Source organism: Rhamphochromis longiceps, linkage group LG13, assembly GCF_057381845.1.
Source record: "Rhamphochromis longiceps isolate RC_006_pf linkage group LG13, R_longiceps_female_GT1.1, whole genome shotgun sequence".
In the NCBI taxonomy this organism is placed as follows: domain Eukaryota; kingdom Metazoa; phylum Chordata; class Actinopteri; order Cichliformes; family Cichlidae; genus Rhamphochromis; species Rhamphochromis longiceps.
Window position 1 is genome coordinate 9379630 of NC_140569.1, and position 16239 is coordinate 9395868.

Genomic DNA, 16239 nt, shown 5'->3' on the forward strand with positions numbered 1-16239 from the left:
ACCTTAAAAAATATATTTAGTTATGTTTTAACCTTACATCTTAACATTTAAATATATAGCATTTACACATTCATGATTGTCATGAACAACAATCCATTTGCATGTTAATAAACTGACTGCTGTTTTTTTGTTATGCTCATGAAACAACTGGAAATAATCACTGTCTGAATATTTTAAGTAACCTTCAAAAAGAGGCAGACAGCAAGACTGTTAAGATGCTTATTATTATGATATTACAAGAAGCCTGATATTTAAGTCTTAAACATACTGTACTGTGCAAAAGTCTTGAGCTGCATTTGATTTTTGATGCATATGTTGCATTCAACGAGTGAGACGTGGTTTTGAATAAGAGTTCTTTAGGCTTCTTAAGGTCTTTCAAAATTTTTGGGACATTGGCTGCTTTTTTACTCATTTTCAATCCAGTCGTTCATCTTGATCAATTTCAAATGAAATTTTTGGTTTGTTTTTTGTTCGTATAGCCACTTAATAAAAAAAAGGCCCCTCAGCCCATTAATAAACTAATCTACACATAACAAATAGCTGTTATCTATCTAAATAGAAAATATCTATTTCAAAAACAAAATTGTTTTTACTATTTTTTTTTTAATTGAATCTATGAAAAAATTCACAGTTTGACAGACTTAAAATAGTATTTTTGCATCAATAAGGTGATTCCCAGTGTGTCCATAAAAACTGGGGAAATTGGATAATGGGAGAACAAAAGAAATGGCAGTCCTAAAAACTATTTACAGATGGACAGTATCTGAAGCCATGTCCTGACACAGGACTCAATAGACGCATCAGACACTTAGGTTGATTCATTTAATGTTTGGCTCATCCGAAATGTGTTAATGGAAGGGTGGCTGTGAAGAAGGAATTCTTAAGAAAGGGAAATGGGGATAAAATGCTGAGGTCAATATGTACACAGGAGGTCAGCAGAGAGGTGCAACAGTATCTACTGCCATTTGTAAAACATAATAGAGGCTCTGTTGTGGTTTGGGGCTGCATTTTAGTCAGTAGTGTGATCTTTTATGAATTATGAACACAGTAGACCATCAGATTTTGATCCACCATGCGAAAGTTTTTGATTGGTAATGGATGGCTTTTTCAGCGTGACAGTGATCCCAAACACACTGTGGATAGTGCATACCTGCATAGAAAAACATACAGTCATGGAGTTTAACATTACAGCATCATCTTGGCAGAGAACAGAACAAAAGCCAGCCAACACCCAAAGAAGAGCTTTGAACATCCTCCAAGAAGCCTGAAGATCTATTTCCAAAGGCTACTTGAACAAAGGCTTGCTGAAGAGAGTTACGCTGTATTAAAGAATAAAAACAGTCCTATCAATACTTGACTTTCAAGCTTGTTATTCTTGTACAAAACATTTCAATATCAAAATATAAAGAAATGTGGGTAGTGCAAGACTTTTGCTGAGTTATGCACCCGATCTTGGCTGTGTGCTGTGCGGTTACTACACACATGAACTTGGATTAACATAAAAATAAATGAACTCTAATAAGGCCAATAATTTCCTCTTGGGTCACTGTTTAATGTCATTAAAAATAAATGTTTGAAATCATCAACTATAAATGAACATAAGGGCAGTGGAAAGAGCAATACCCTCATCTACAATAATGGTTTGCAGGACACACACACACACACACACACACACACACACACACACACACACACACACACACACACACACACACACACACACACACACACACACACACACACACACTCTGCAATGAATTATAAAACAATACTCTCTACCTGAGTTATGTCACTTTTCACTGTCAGCAGCTCTCCTTCCCTCCCACACAGTCTGTTACGGCTGAATGGAGCCATTTCTCTCTGGCTTTCTTTCTACTTCAGTTAATGTTTATATGTGCCCTTTTATCACAGCCTTGGTCTCACTATTTGGCTCTTTGGTCTTTTTTTGATTATTTATTTTCTAGCTCAGTATGTTTAGGTGCAAGCATCTGAGCGACAGAAATACCAGCACATTAGCAGACTGCTAATGTCCAGTAAAGTTAAAATATCTACTGCATACAGTCTAAAAACAATTTGATCTAACACAAGGAAAATATGCGCCGTTCCAACCTGTTTTGACTGTCTTGTTATTCTTTAAGTGCATCCTAAAGGGCTCAGTGTTCAATCAGTGCTTTTGACTCACACTGGGATATATGCAGCACACTGCTAGTTGACTCATTTGTCTTGAAATTTAGCATCCATTGTGTGAAAACAGGAGACAAGATAATGACTGCTGAACTGTTGTTCCTACATGCTCAATAATATGCACAAAAGCAAAAATCATGTCCAATTAAGTCATCTTAAAGGCCTTATATAGCAACAAAGACAGAGTTGTTCAAAAACTATGGATTTAATTCATTCATTTACTTTTACAACAGCATTAAAAATGTCAACTTTTCCAGTTTTCAAAGGGAAAGGGTTGCAAGGGAAAATGTGTATTCCCCAAGTGGTTGGCAGCGTTTTGGTTGCTAGCATGTTGGCTGCAGTTTTTTGCTACTATCTGTAGTACAACTTCAAAAAGCAAAGTTGTACCTCAGTACTCCAGCCAACATGCTCCAGCCAGCATCACTTCCATTCAAACAGGTGCAGTAATATGCTAGTGACAGGTGGTTGCCAGTGGGTCACTAACCGGTCTGTATTACTGTGTAAGTGGAGCTTCAGCATTCATTTTCTTAGCAACTGCCATCAGCCTTCACTGACCAGGGAATACTTATTCTTTACTCATGACTGAGGTTGCCAGGTAGTCGTTGACCATCTGTAGCCCTGTGAGGCTGGGGTCTTATTCATTGATCCTAAAGTGTCACCGTGTGATTGTCACATTTGTTAGTGTCGTAGCTGACCACTATGTTGTAACATACATAAATTTCTAAAAATTAGTAAAAAAAACCCCCCCACATTTATAAAACCCTTTCTATATAAGGATCACAAAGTGCTTCACAACAACAATGAACCAATGAGGAACAAGCAACGGATAACCAAACTGCACCCTCATCCCTCTATCTCAATCTTCTACTTATGCCTGACTTGCATGCTCTCTTTCGCCTCTGTTTATCTATGTCACACCTCAGTAACGTGTCATACTGATAATGTTTTTATACTAGAGTAAGTTCTCAATTTTCTCTTTTCATTCTTGGTCACATTTGGTTTCTACAGCAATTTTGTAGTTGTAATTTGTAATTGAATATTATGTTACTCCCCTTCAGTCGTCATTCTTCACTCAAATATGAGTGAAGAAAAAGCCAGAAAAGGATGGAGGGCCCACTCTGGGTCAGGGATGAGACCCTGCCCCAAGTGGAGGAGTTTAAGTATCTCGGGGTCTTGTTCATGAGTGATGGGAGAAGGGGGCGGGAGATCGACAGACGGATTGGTGCAGCGGCTACAGCGATGCGGACGCTGTACTGGTCTGTTGTGGTAAAGAGAGAGCTGAGTGTAAAAGCAAAGCTCTCAATTTACTGGTCGATCTACGTCCCTACCCTCACCTATGGTCACGAGCTGCGGGTAATGACCGAAAGAACGAGCTTGCGAATACAAGCGGCAGAATAGGCTTCCTCCGAAGGATGGCTAGCCTCTTCCTTAGAGGTAGGGTGAGAGGTTCGTAGAGCCGCTGCTCCTCCACATCGAAAGGAACCAGTTGAGGTGGTTCGGGCATCTGACAAGGATGCCTCCTGGGCGAGGTTTTCCGGGCATGTCCCACCTGGAGGAGGCCCTGGGGCAGACCCAGGACACACTGGAGAGATTATATCTCTCAGCTGGCCTGGGAACGCCTTGGTGTTTCCCCCGGATAAGCTGGAGGAGGTGGCTGGGGAGAGGGAGGTCTTTGCTTCTCTACATTTTCCAGCCCCAGCCCCAGATAAGCATAAGAAAATGGATGAATGGATGGATGGATGGATGGATTATGACTAAATGGCATTGTGAGTCTCTTCACATCATTCGGGGCATGTGTTTGATATCGTATTGGCATTCTCTGATATTTATTCGAAACTTTGTTTGCTTCCACAAAACAATTGCCTTTTGGGAGTGTATATAAAATCATAAAAACAAAATGAAAGAGCAATGCAAAATCACATAAAATAGTGTGTGATAAGGTTGGGCAACTAATCACTTTCTTAACATCAGGGAAGAATAGCGAGTTTAAGGGCTTTAAGAAATAAAAATTGATTTGTGGTGTGAGATGGGCTGAGGAACAGCTGTTTCCTGAGTCATCTATGTATATACATAATATGGTCTATTCACCCACTCCACATGCAATCAAGCTTTTAATAGGCCAACTTCATAAATTATAGTATAGGACAGCTAATGCATTCCTCCTCCCTCTATCTCAGTCTTCTCCCCCATGCCTTACTTGCACACTCTCTTTCCTCCATCTCTTCCTATGTCACTCTTCTGTTATGTGTCATACTGATAAAGTTGTTATTCTAAAGTTAGTTTTCAATTTTCTCTTTTCATTCTTTCATTTGGTTTCTACAGCCATTATGTAATTGAATACTCTGTGTTAAGTCCTTATTTCATCCCCTTCAGTCTTCATTCTTCACTCAAATATGACTAAATGGTATTGTGAGTCTCTTCACATCATTTGGTGCATGTTTGATATCCTATTGACATTCTCTGATATTTATTTGGAGCTTTGTTTGCTTCCACAAAGCAATTGCTAGCCTTTTGGGGGTTTATATAAAATCATCAAAACAAAATGAAAGAGCAATTTAAAATCACACAATGCTGAAGAAATGGAAGGCCAAACAAGCTAAAGACACCAGGCGCTGCCCCACATAGATATCAATATTTTTTATTTCTCACCCTACTACAGTAGTAGATATCTCTTACTTGTAGTTGCTCACTGGGCATGCCCAAAAGCTGTGCTCTCATAATCTAGGAAGAAGATAACAGACTGCAGCTCTTCTCTACATGCTTGCAGCCAAGCAGGATGCGTTTCCATGACTATGTCTGCCTATTGGAGTGTGTCCCTTAAATGATATGGTCAGTGGTCCTGGGACTTGTAAAAATCATGCCACTGTCTGTTTCTCAGATTTATAGACACACATCCAGACTCTAAAAAAGAAGCGCACAGAGGTTTGAAACTGATGTGGCCAAACAAGCTGTTTGCCAGAAAACCCCAGAGTTAAACAGATCACTTCCCATTACAAAAGAACAGAAAGAAACACTTTATTAATTCTGTCAAGCTTCTTTGCTGTTGCAAGAATTGTTAAAAAATGCCCAAGCGCATTGAAATCAACAGAAAAGGGGAACAATCCTTACAACAGGACTGTTAAGTCTAATTGTTGAATGTTTGCCATTATGCTTCTTAAATTTGTAAAGTCTGAGTTCAATCTGTAGGATCAAGACATTCCTTTGTCCCTGAGCACCTCTCCAGTCACTCTGTGCTGGGGGAGGTTTTATGCAGAAACATCCTATCTGAAAGATCTGTTTCTTGTGATGTTGCTTCCTGCTTTTATGATCCTTTTGGTGAGCAGGAAGTCATGCATACAGTGGAGACAACTGCATGTCAGTCATCCAGGTACCTTCAAACGTGGTGCTGTGATTTGTGCTGCTCGTTAGTGTGTTTCTTTGACACTTGTAATTTGAGTCAAACCACAGACGCAAGACACCATGGTTGTTAAAAATAGGCAGAACTCAAATTTCGAGAGAACCCCAGGACTTCTGAAGAACCTCCCTGCATTTCTGAGGACATGTCCATAATCTTCAAAGCCTCGTTTGCCAATAAAACAGATTTTAGCTAGCTCCTACATTCTTTGATCAAATAAAACCAGGGACCATTTTCTACTGTACTCTGACAGCTTTGAGACTGATTGTGTGTGTTTGGTGCGTCTATCAGAATTCATGCTGGCATGCTCATGTTTATATTCATGTTCCACTGGTCCTGTCATCCTGTCTGTCTAGGGCACACATTGAAACATACGCACACAAACAGACTCAGGCTGTCAGGCACCAGAGTCACAGGAGAGCTTCAAGTAGACACTTGACAGTTAAACTGGGCTAAATCTTTTCTCAGTATGACATAAAAAAAACTAATTAACCTAACTTTGTTATTCAAAACATTTTAATTACTGGTGAGATGGTCTTTTATTGCATCCAGCAAAGACTCATGCCATCCATGGATATGCTTTTGAATTTGCTTTATTTGTGCTGTCAAAGGTTTTGAGCAGCTGTCACATAGAACCCATCAGTGAATTTCTTCACTCAAGACAGACAGTAAACAAATAACAAAATCAACGGTGACTCAACCGTTCATTGTGATTCATCATCTAAAGAATGGAAATTACAGTTTGTGCACAAAAGAGATAGAAAAGTGGTGACATCAATGTAAGAGAAACAAAGTTCTTTCTTTTTGCAAACACCAGCATGAGAGTCACAGTTTGTGAAATTTTTCTCTCTGATGTTTGTCAAAAGCACCAAATCCCATAACAAAACTTAAACAAAGCATCAGCATTGGTTTAATTAGCACTCAGAAATAATAAAAAAACCTAAATCTGATGCATGAACGCACAATACAAAGACTTCTAAACGTTCTCAATCTGCGTATTTGTTCTTGTTGATAACATTTGTTGCCAGAAAATTCTCTTGTGAACATAAGTAGAATTCCATTTCTGTGGATTTATCTTCTTTCTGTGTTTTTTCCTCGAATACCTATGTTTCCCTCGGGTGTGGACGCACTCCCATAAATAACACACCCACATGGACCAGGTGATGAACAGCAAGATGTGGGCTTAGTAATTAGAGGGCAGTGGAGTATGGAGTGGTTGTACATCAATCTCTTTTACCTTGTTTCACTTTTTTCCAATCATTCCGTCTTAACAGTCCCTCTCTGTCCCCTTGATTTCCTTTCCATTGATTTTTTTGTCTTCATCTAGTTGTCCCTTTGTTTGCGTCTGTGCTCTTCAGTCGGTATTGTTCATTGCATTTAAACAAAACTGTGTTCAAAACTAAACCAGGGCCCGCATGTTCATGCAATCAGTGTGTTTATTGTTGTTTAACCACTTATCAGCCACCAGATCCACTGGCAACCCACTTAAGACAGATTAAGATCAATTTCTTTTCATGGAAACTGGCATACTCAAAGGAATAAGCTTGTGAAACAATAATTGCAATGCATATTTGACACCTTTTGGTTTTTAGTTTAATGTCTGAAAATGCCCTTTTTTGGCATGTGGCTAATTTTAACCTAACCTTCCCATATGGAAAAGAAATAGAAAAAACTTATAAAAGATTTGCATCAGCTTTAGCTTGCTTCATATAGTGAATCATATAAGGCTTATATGATTTACTCATGAAAGTGGCCACTTTCTCATTGCTTTCATATATTGTTTTAGGAAGTATCCAAAACATACAAGTTTCATTTATATAATTTTTCAAGGGATCTTATATCTGTTTTCACTCTTGTATGCTTTTCATACAAGTTTCACACAAGACAGATACAAACTTTATAAGAGTTATATATATCTTTTCCATATCGGTTAACCCTAAAGTGTATGGATCCCAGGAGACCTGGTGGATTTGAAAAGTGTGTGATAAGCTTGGGTAACTAATCACTTGCTTACCATCAGGGAAGAATAGCGAGTTCCAAGGTTTTAAGAAATAAAAATTGATTTGTGGTGTGAGATGGGCTGAGGAACAGCTGTTTCCTGAGTCATCTATGCATACAATTAATATGGTCCATTCACCCACGTTGCACACAATCAACCTGCTAATAGGCCAACTTAATAAATCTTAGTAAAGGACAACTAATGCAGCGCATCTGTGACATCTCATGCCAGTATACACGTCAGCCACATTCCTTCCTCTACACAGAAGGATAAATTAAAAATGCATTTCGGTGAAAGTGAAAAATTCACACTTGGATACAAGAATTTTGCTTAACTAATCTTCTGAGTGAAACATCACCCTCAGATCTTTATCGCTGCTATGCACCCAGCCGCTACAGAGACAGACAATTAATGTTTACGGGTCAATTTCAATCATATAAAAACATTCAAACATTGGAGCCAGTCTGCTAGCGCGTCAGCATGATGTCGCCTCTCGGCCTCGACTTTTCACGCTAACTACAAATAAACTAAAATCAGGCATGAAAATAAATTCTCACACTATTCCACAGATTTTTCACACCTATGCACATATGTGCTTATTCATCGCTCAAATTATGCACAATGGGAAATCATCGTCATTGGGATCTTTGCACTCATAGTGTGTATTCTTACTGGACAATACATATGGCCTCACCCTTTAAGAAATGCTCAAATTTTGAAACACAACATTGCAAATATAATGATAATGAGGATGAAATAAGAGCAAAAACTGTAACAGGCCCCATGACAGCCTGCAAAAGAAAGGAAAATAATGCGTTTGGGACTCGACACTATCAAGCTGCTCTCTAATGTGGATGATTTGGCCCTGCATTGTAAAGACACAATGTTAAATACATGCATAATCTCCGGCTATCTTCCAGCTTGTTTGGGGAATATTCTCCATGAGCCACACAATGCCAAAAAAGACACACACAGAGGGAAACAGGTCATTGTACACACACGAATCACAGTGACATTTGAAGGGAGGTGAATGCAGGTTTTCTGATTTGAGATGAATGTCATGGATTTGGAAGAATTAGGTTGGGACTGTGTGTCAGTGTAAGTGCCAGATTGGTTACACGATCTGGTGACCTTAAGGTCAAGACTTGGCAGACTTTAAATGTCGTTACAAAGCTGCAATCTTAGAAGAAAAGCTGTGCAAAATTTGTACCCTTCCCCATCGTTTCTTTGCGAACATACTCTCTGGAGGGCTTCAAAGGATGAGATCCTGATTGACTATAAAACTTGCGTTTGGAAGGCAGGACTAGGATGACAACAAGATGTTGTCTCAGTGATTTTTGTTTAAGATGAAGGAATATTTGAGGCTCATTTAAAGTCATTGTAATCTCAAATTCAATCTAATATGCTTGAGAGGAGATAAGACAAAGTAGGGAAGGATAATAGAGAGAGGGACAGAAAGAGTATAAGAAGCAGAAAAAGACCGACAGACAGAGAGCGGGAAAGGAAAGGATAGAGATGAGATTAGACGAAGCCAGCTTATCTCTCTGTGTGTTAAATCCACAGTATCAGTTACAGCCACTCTGGACTTGGTCAAACCAGCAGTGCGTGTCTGAAGAGATGAGCTGCCAAGTAACAGCACGTCTTCATCTGGGCTTCTTGTTTGTGTGAGAGTGTGTGTGTGTGTGTGGCAAGTTTGGAAAAATGTGTGTGAAGTTCACGTCATTTGTTCACAACAACACAAGATGCCCAAAATTAGATGTGTGAGATTATTGTGCCTCATTTCATTTTGTTAAGATAATAATTGCCCTTTCTTATTTTTATTCTCGTCTTTCTCTCTTGACACCTTTTAAAAGCCTGAAGGAGAGTTGTTGGAGCCATATTGAATCATTTTCCTTATGTACTGCAAGTTTCGGACCATTGTTATTTTTCCCTGTTAGTACTCCTGCCTTTTTGGTAATCTCTGACTGTAAGTGAGGAAAGCACACAAAAATGGACATTGTGGTAAACGTGTGGGAAATTGGTATAAAGTGAAATATTAAAAAATGTGCCACTGTTTCAGAAATCTAAATATTTCATTGCACCTCTATTCTTGCTATGAACTACACCGAATAAGCCTTGAGCCTTATTCGATTTATAACTTCTTGAGCGGCTCTATAGGAAACAATCCACAAAGATCTGACACAAGAGCTGAGAGATGAATCTGTCCCATCACTTGATCCACCTACTGTTTGCAAAGGACTCATCAGAAGAGGTGTCGTGGAAGGGTGGCCATCAGAAAAGTCATTCATAAGTACCCACGACTGGACAAATTTTAAGTTTCTGATTCAAACTGTTGTCAATATGTATGGAAACAATCAGGAGAGAGGTTCAATAGTGAGTGTCTACAGCAATTTGTAAAGCATGCTGGAGACAGTGGTGGTTTGGGGAAGAATTCCAGCCAGTAGTGTTGGAGATCTTGTGAAAATTGATGGAATTTTGAATATGGAAAAGTACAATCAGCTTGTGATCCACTGTGCAATATCATCTGGAAATGGTATTTTCAACATCTTTATTTTTATTTTTTTCATTTATACATGCTATTATATAAGATACTGTAACTTGTATACAATTACAGCTTTTGTATTATGTTTTTATTCTTTGGATAAGAGTCGTGCGGGTAATCCAAAGGATTTTGTGCTAACTCGGTAAGTTTTAAATATGTTGTGAATGAGTCTTGGTGCAAAACCCAGTGAATGAAGCTGGTGATAAGTGAATGGAGGTGTGACTTTTCAGTTGATTACAGCTAAACAAACATTTATACTACACAATAATAATATAGCAGAACAATTATTGTAAGCATTTTTCATACTATACATGAAAAAGCATTTGTTTCTATTTTCATTTATAATTTTCACAGCGTGAAAATTATTTGTTCCATCAGTTATTTTGGCTTTATTGTGTTTTCCCTCTCCTTCTCCTCCGCTTTCATTTCCACTCTCAGTTGTTTCACAGCTGGATGCAAACTGCCAGTTTGATCTACAAGCAACCAATCAGCTCGTAATCTTAGACACTTTGAACTCACACAGTGCAATCAGCTGCAGGTTTAAAGGCTCAGAAAAAACCAATCAGTCTCCAGTCTCCAGTCTGACATGATTTTGAACCTGATTTTGTTTGTCATATGCGCTTGTGTGGGCTTGTTTTTCTGTGTTACAGTTAACCTGTTCTAGTCTGCAAGCATTACAATTGTGGATTGTATAATAAAGTAAATACTATATTGAAACTGTACTGTATATGTGTGCAAGATGAACCAAGGGTGTGACAATAAGTCTGTCCTTTGGTGGAAGTTGCTCTCATTACCTTTAAACAGTTCTCTCTTTAAAACACACACACACACACACACACACACACACACACACACACACACACACACACACACACACACACACACACACACACACACACACACACACACACACACAGAGCACTCTGTCAGGCTAGACAAGCTAATCCCAGATAAGAGAGCAAAGACAACCCTTTTCATTAATGGCATCAGCTCACCAACAAAGGCTGGCTGACAGGCTGGCTAACTAAAGCACAAACAAACACACGCACGCCCACACAGGATAAAGTTATTTGAAGACACTAAAGTGACTGAGAAAGATCCAGGCAAACAATGCCCTGACAGAAACCCAGTTTTAAATGCAGCAGCAAATACGATTTCTTTCTTTAAATCCAACTTTGTATTTTGATGTGCACCGTAATTATCGGTGACATTTTTATCGCAACAAATCAACGGTCCCAGTTTAACTGTGTTAACAATGATTGACTTCTTTCTGATAGTAATTCAGCTTATATATACACAGTTGCTGAAATCCTAAACATTGTTGATGAGTTCGGGCAGTCTGAGCTGTGGAAAAAGAATACACGTTGGTTTATCTTGAATAATTGAAAATGTTTGAGTGCTCCATCCAGATACACTGATTCAACTTTCCGATTTTTCCTTACGTACATTATTGAGCATGCAGCAAACTCGTGCCAAGAAGGTAAATCCTGAAATGCTGAACCAACCCTTCATGTACTGAATAGCACTGGTGTATTGAATAGTAAGTGCAGCTATAAAGCATAGATGTTCAGTAATTTTTCAGTCAGTGTTACATTTGCGCATTTGAAAAAATCAGTTGATGAACATTATCAGTAGAAAGCAGCCGATGGAGATTCTCTGGAGCTGAAAATAAAGCCAGCTCTAACTCTTCCAGGCACAACTTCAGCCTTCCTTCAAAATGGAGTCAATCCCCATTGACTCTGATGTAATGTCCCAGCATTACAGCATCAATGTTTTTACAAGCCTGCTACATAAAACTAACTAACTAATAATAATAATTGTGTTGGGTCATGTACGGTTTGATTGATGTCCTGACACCGGAAGCTGATGCTGAGTGGTCTCTGCTAGCGTCACCTCAGCTAATTTGAGAGATTTTTAAAATACCTTTCGGGCTATTTTTAAATCGTTTGTCTGATCTTTATAAAGTCCTTGCAAGAAGTTTGAGCTTCAGCTTTGCTGAGTAAAATTCTAACATCCCAAGTCCATTAATTAGGACTAGCTAGCTAAGTAGTTTATGGAGGCAACTTGATAACCAAGCTAACTAGCCTTTAGCTGATAAATTAGCACTCCACTCTTTTTTCCTAATATGGTTTCAAAACTAACATGGTGGCATCTAGAACAGGAGATAAAGTAATAGTTCAGTCAAAATTTATTTAATATATAATCATCTCACAATACAGCAATTAGCACCATATGCCATTTTATTATAAAAGCTGCACCTCATCTATGACCATTGTTAATCTGTCCCTGGAGTCAAGCAGTAGATGTGATAATGTCCAAATACTTTGGAGTGAACTAAATGTGCAATATGCTATACTGTCCGTTGAGCAAGACACTTAATAACGAAAACAAAGCAAAGAAAGAACAAAACAAAACAAACAGACGCTGCTTAAGGATGTTTAAAGTTTAAAGAGCTGCAAAAGCTTGCCATTTGTTTGTGAATCCTTTTCCAAATAAAATCCACAACAGAACAGATTACAGCTATACCTTTCTACTCACTATTTCTCCTTCCTGCTTCCATTGATGAACTGCAGTAATGCCTCTCTGCCTCCAGAGGGCAAATTCCCACAAGTAACCACTGAACTGTGAAAATTCTGCAGTGAATGTGAAAAAATGCTGCCGTTCTCCCTTGTCCCTTTTCCCTCTGTCACTCTCTTTTGAACTGGGTGCCTCTACTTTATTTATTGCACGTGTTCATTTGGTGTCTAAATTTCCATATCCATAGCTAAAGCATCCTTTGTCGTTATACATGTTCTTTGTTCCTTGGATTATCTTTAAATTAATGCATATATTTTCTTTTCCACACTGTGCGTGTTTCTCAAAGGCATTTTCACACTGCAGGCGCATCACCTTCTGTTTGCATAATAATGTCTGATGCTTTCACTCTTCACAGGACACAACCACCTGTGCTTATATCAGATCCTGGCAGTGATGTAACATTAGTTTTAAATATTCTTCCCCCAAGATTAAGATTAGGATACACTTTATTTGGCTTCACCAGAAAAACAAAACACTTTTTCATTCTTCAGTTCTGTGAAAAATTATTTAAAAAAGCAGGGCAAACACACACACACACACACACACACACACACACACACACACACACACACACACACACACACACACACACACACACACACACGAAACAGAAGCCTAAAAAAAACTACACATTGGACAAACACCCATTTCCAGGAGCATCTTTCATTACTTGGCGTTTAGTGTCTTGATGCTGACAGGAATTAATGTTGTGTTTCAGCTGGTTATGTACCAGACGCTAGAAGCTTAAATTTACTGTATGAAATGTGGGTAGGGCCAGACGCTATTTTTTATACTTACTTGGTCAAGGCCTGCACAAAAATCAGCTGCAGGCAACAACGATTCTTAACACCAATGATTTTCATGGCAGATTTAATCAACTGGCCAGTTTGCGATTTCAGATGAACTCATCCCACAGCAGATGATACTCTCTCAAACTGCCTGGCAGAAAACTATCATCAGTTTCTGTTCAACACTACAGAGCTTCTTTCTCTACTCCTCTCTATCCCCAAAACACACACACACACACACACACACACATCCTTGTTCTTCTGCCTTTGTTGGGCAGAAACACACACAGTCACTCTCACGATTACTCTCGACGTTATCACCCATCTGGTTAGTGTTTGTCCAAACCACACAGGCCAATCCACTCTCCAGTAACCAAAACACACACACACACACACACAAACACATGATGCCATGAAACCACGAAATTACTCTAATTTGTTTTTAGACAGAGAGGGACATTTTGATTGAGGTTCCTGATATTTTAGGTTGCACCGATTGTTAGGGTGCAGGGAACAGAGGACGTCTGAGAGCTCAGACTGTAAAACTGCAGCTGTTCATACTAAAAAGAATTTACACCACACTCTCTCACTTTCTTTCACACACACACACACACACACACACACACACACACACACACACACACACACACACACACACACACACACACACACACACACAGAGTCTCGCCGTTGGTCTTACCTGCGCTTACAGTGATGGCTTCTATGAACTGGTCTCTCCAGCTGTTGGTTCCCACCAGCAGAGCCAGGTTGGTCTTCTTTATCAGCTTGTCCACTGTGTTCTGCCAAAGGAGAGACAGATTATCAGTCATTTGCATCTAGCATAGGAAATCTCTTGGATTTCGACACAGCATGAAATAAGAAACTGGCACTCAGCTTTCACAGGAAATGCATTTTTTTATGAATTTCCAGGGACATAATAAAGGTGAAAACATAAACATACTCTGTATCAGTTTCATACAATTCATGACTGAAGCTATAAGACGCACACTGCAGTGAAATATTAAAATTCAAGATTCTCTTACAGCTGCATCATTCCTGTGCATCGCTTTATACATCTTCCCCAGCCTTATATTTGTGATATTTCTGCAAGAATTCAAAATATAGTTTTCACTACCATTTATTAAATAAACATTTAGATCTACAGTAGACTTGTTTGTTTTTCTTTCCATATATGTCTCTGTTTACGTCCATTTTCCTTCCTTTTTCTTTCCACGGTTTCCTTCCATGTGCATTATTTTACAGTATTTACATTTTTATTACAGTCTTCTTCAATAGGAAGAAGCTAAAACAGACTGGGGTAACACAAACAATCCAGCATGCACACACATATACTAATTAGTGAGCACTGGGGGAATGCACTCTCCTTTTCTGAGGGAAGCTGTGATGCTACTTGTGTTGAATGGAGCTTAGGTGTGTAAATAGGGCTTCTTAGCTGTGGACACAAACATGCACAGACACAGCCAGCTTTACTCTGCCTATTGTATCTGGAGTGTTCGCTTAACTGCATTCACCTAGGTTTTGTGCATAATACCGTCTTCTACGATTGCCATTTTATCATTCTCTAATGCTGTTACTTTTATCAGCTTTGCTTTCCATCTCTTTTCTTCGCTCCCTCAATTACTTTGGACTCAGTCAGACTGAAACATGCATATGCATGGGTTTCCTGTGTGTATCCATGTGAATTTCCGCTTTATTTTGGGAGGGCCCCATGCTGGGACTGAGGAACGTTATGTATTTTTCTTCTGAAAGACACATGAAAAGACTTCTTGACTCTGTGTTTATCTTAGAAAGGGGTCAAAATCATCAAGATTGGTTTCATCATAGAAATCTAACAGACACAATGTTTGCTTTAAATGAGTGAAAACTAAATTATGTCAAAATCAAAAGAAAGTAAGTACTAGTGAAAATTATACTTGAGATAAAAGCTGCAATTTGCACATTGTAAAGTCAGTATTTTGTGGCTTATGTAATTTAATTATAACTTAACTAAAAATAAATTGTTTTTCCTTTGGATGACAGTAATTACATAACTACATAAATGACTTGAGAAGGAGTAAGTTAATATTTTGGGATGACAGTTTTTCTTACAATACTTTTCTAATCTTCAGTCAGTAAGCTGAACTGGAGTTTAGTTTTAATCCTCCAGCAAGTGGTGCTATATAATCCAGTGATGATTGAGCTAAAAGTCACAAGTAAAATTAAAAGATAACACAGTCTGACAGGCATAAAATTATACTTTTGTATCAACATAATTCCCAATGAGCTTTTATCCAAAAACTGGTATACAGGTCCTGAGTGAGTGCCTATACCCATCTGTAGAACAACATGGAGGCTCTGACATAGAAATAAGAAAGCTTGCCTAATAGAATTTAGATTGTGTTGAAGAGTAAATGTGGTCATATTGTAGATTGCAGTTCAATTTCATGAGAAGTGTAGAAATTCTCATGATTTTGAAAGTCTTATGAGAGACTTTTTGCCTTCTAGGCATTTCCATTTCTAGTCCCACATTTCAATAAATTGCTCCAGACATTTCTCATTTTCCCAGCACCATATTTAAAGAAATAATCAGTGGCTCAAGACTTTATTATTATTTATTTATTTATTATTATTGTGCTAAAAACACAAGGGTAAAAACATTGTAAAACTTTTTTTCCTTTAACCTCTCATCCTTGTTCAGTCTCTAATGTCACTCTACATCTGCCAGTGGACAGTACTTTAGATAACTATAGGATCT

At 38.5% G+C, this 16239-nt stretch overlaps 1 protein-coding gene across 4 annotated transcripts in view; it reads right to left on the reverse strand.

Moving 5' to 3' along the window:
- The window catches only part of slc8a1b (solute carrier family 8 member 1b), a 149049-nt gene that overhangs the window by 12422 nt on the left and 120388 nt on the right, over positions 1-16239 (reverse strand). For all 4 annotated transcript variants that reach the window (XM_085427462.1, XM_085427464.1, XM_085427461.1 and 1 more), the window contains exon 7: positions 14185-14284. In XM_085427462.1, the coding sequence (XP_085283588.1) occupies positions 14185-14284 (100 nt within the window). The remainder of the gene's footprint in view (positions 1-14184; positions 14285-16239) is intronic.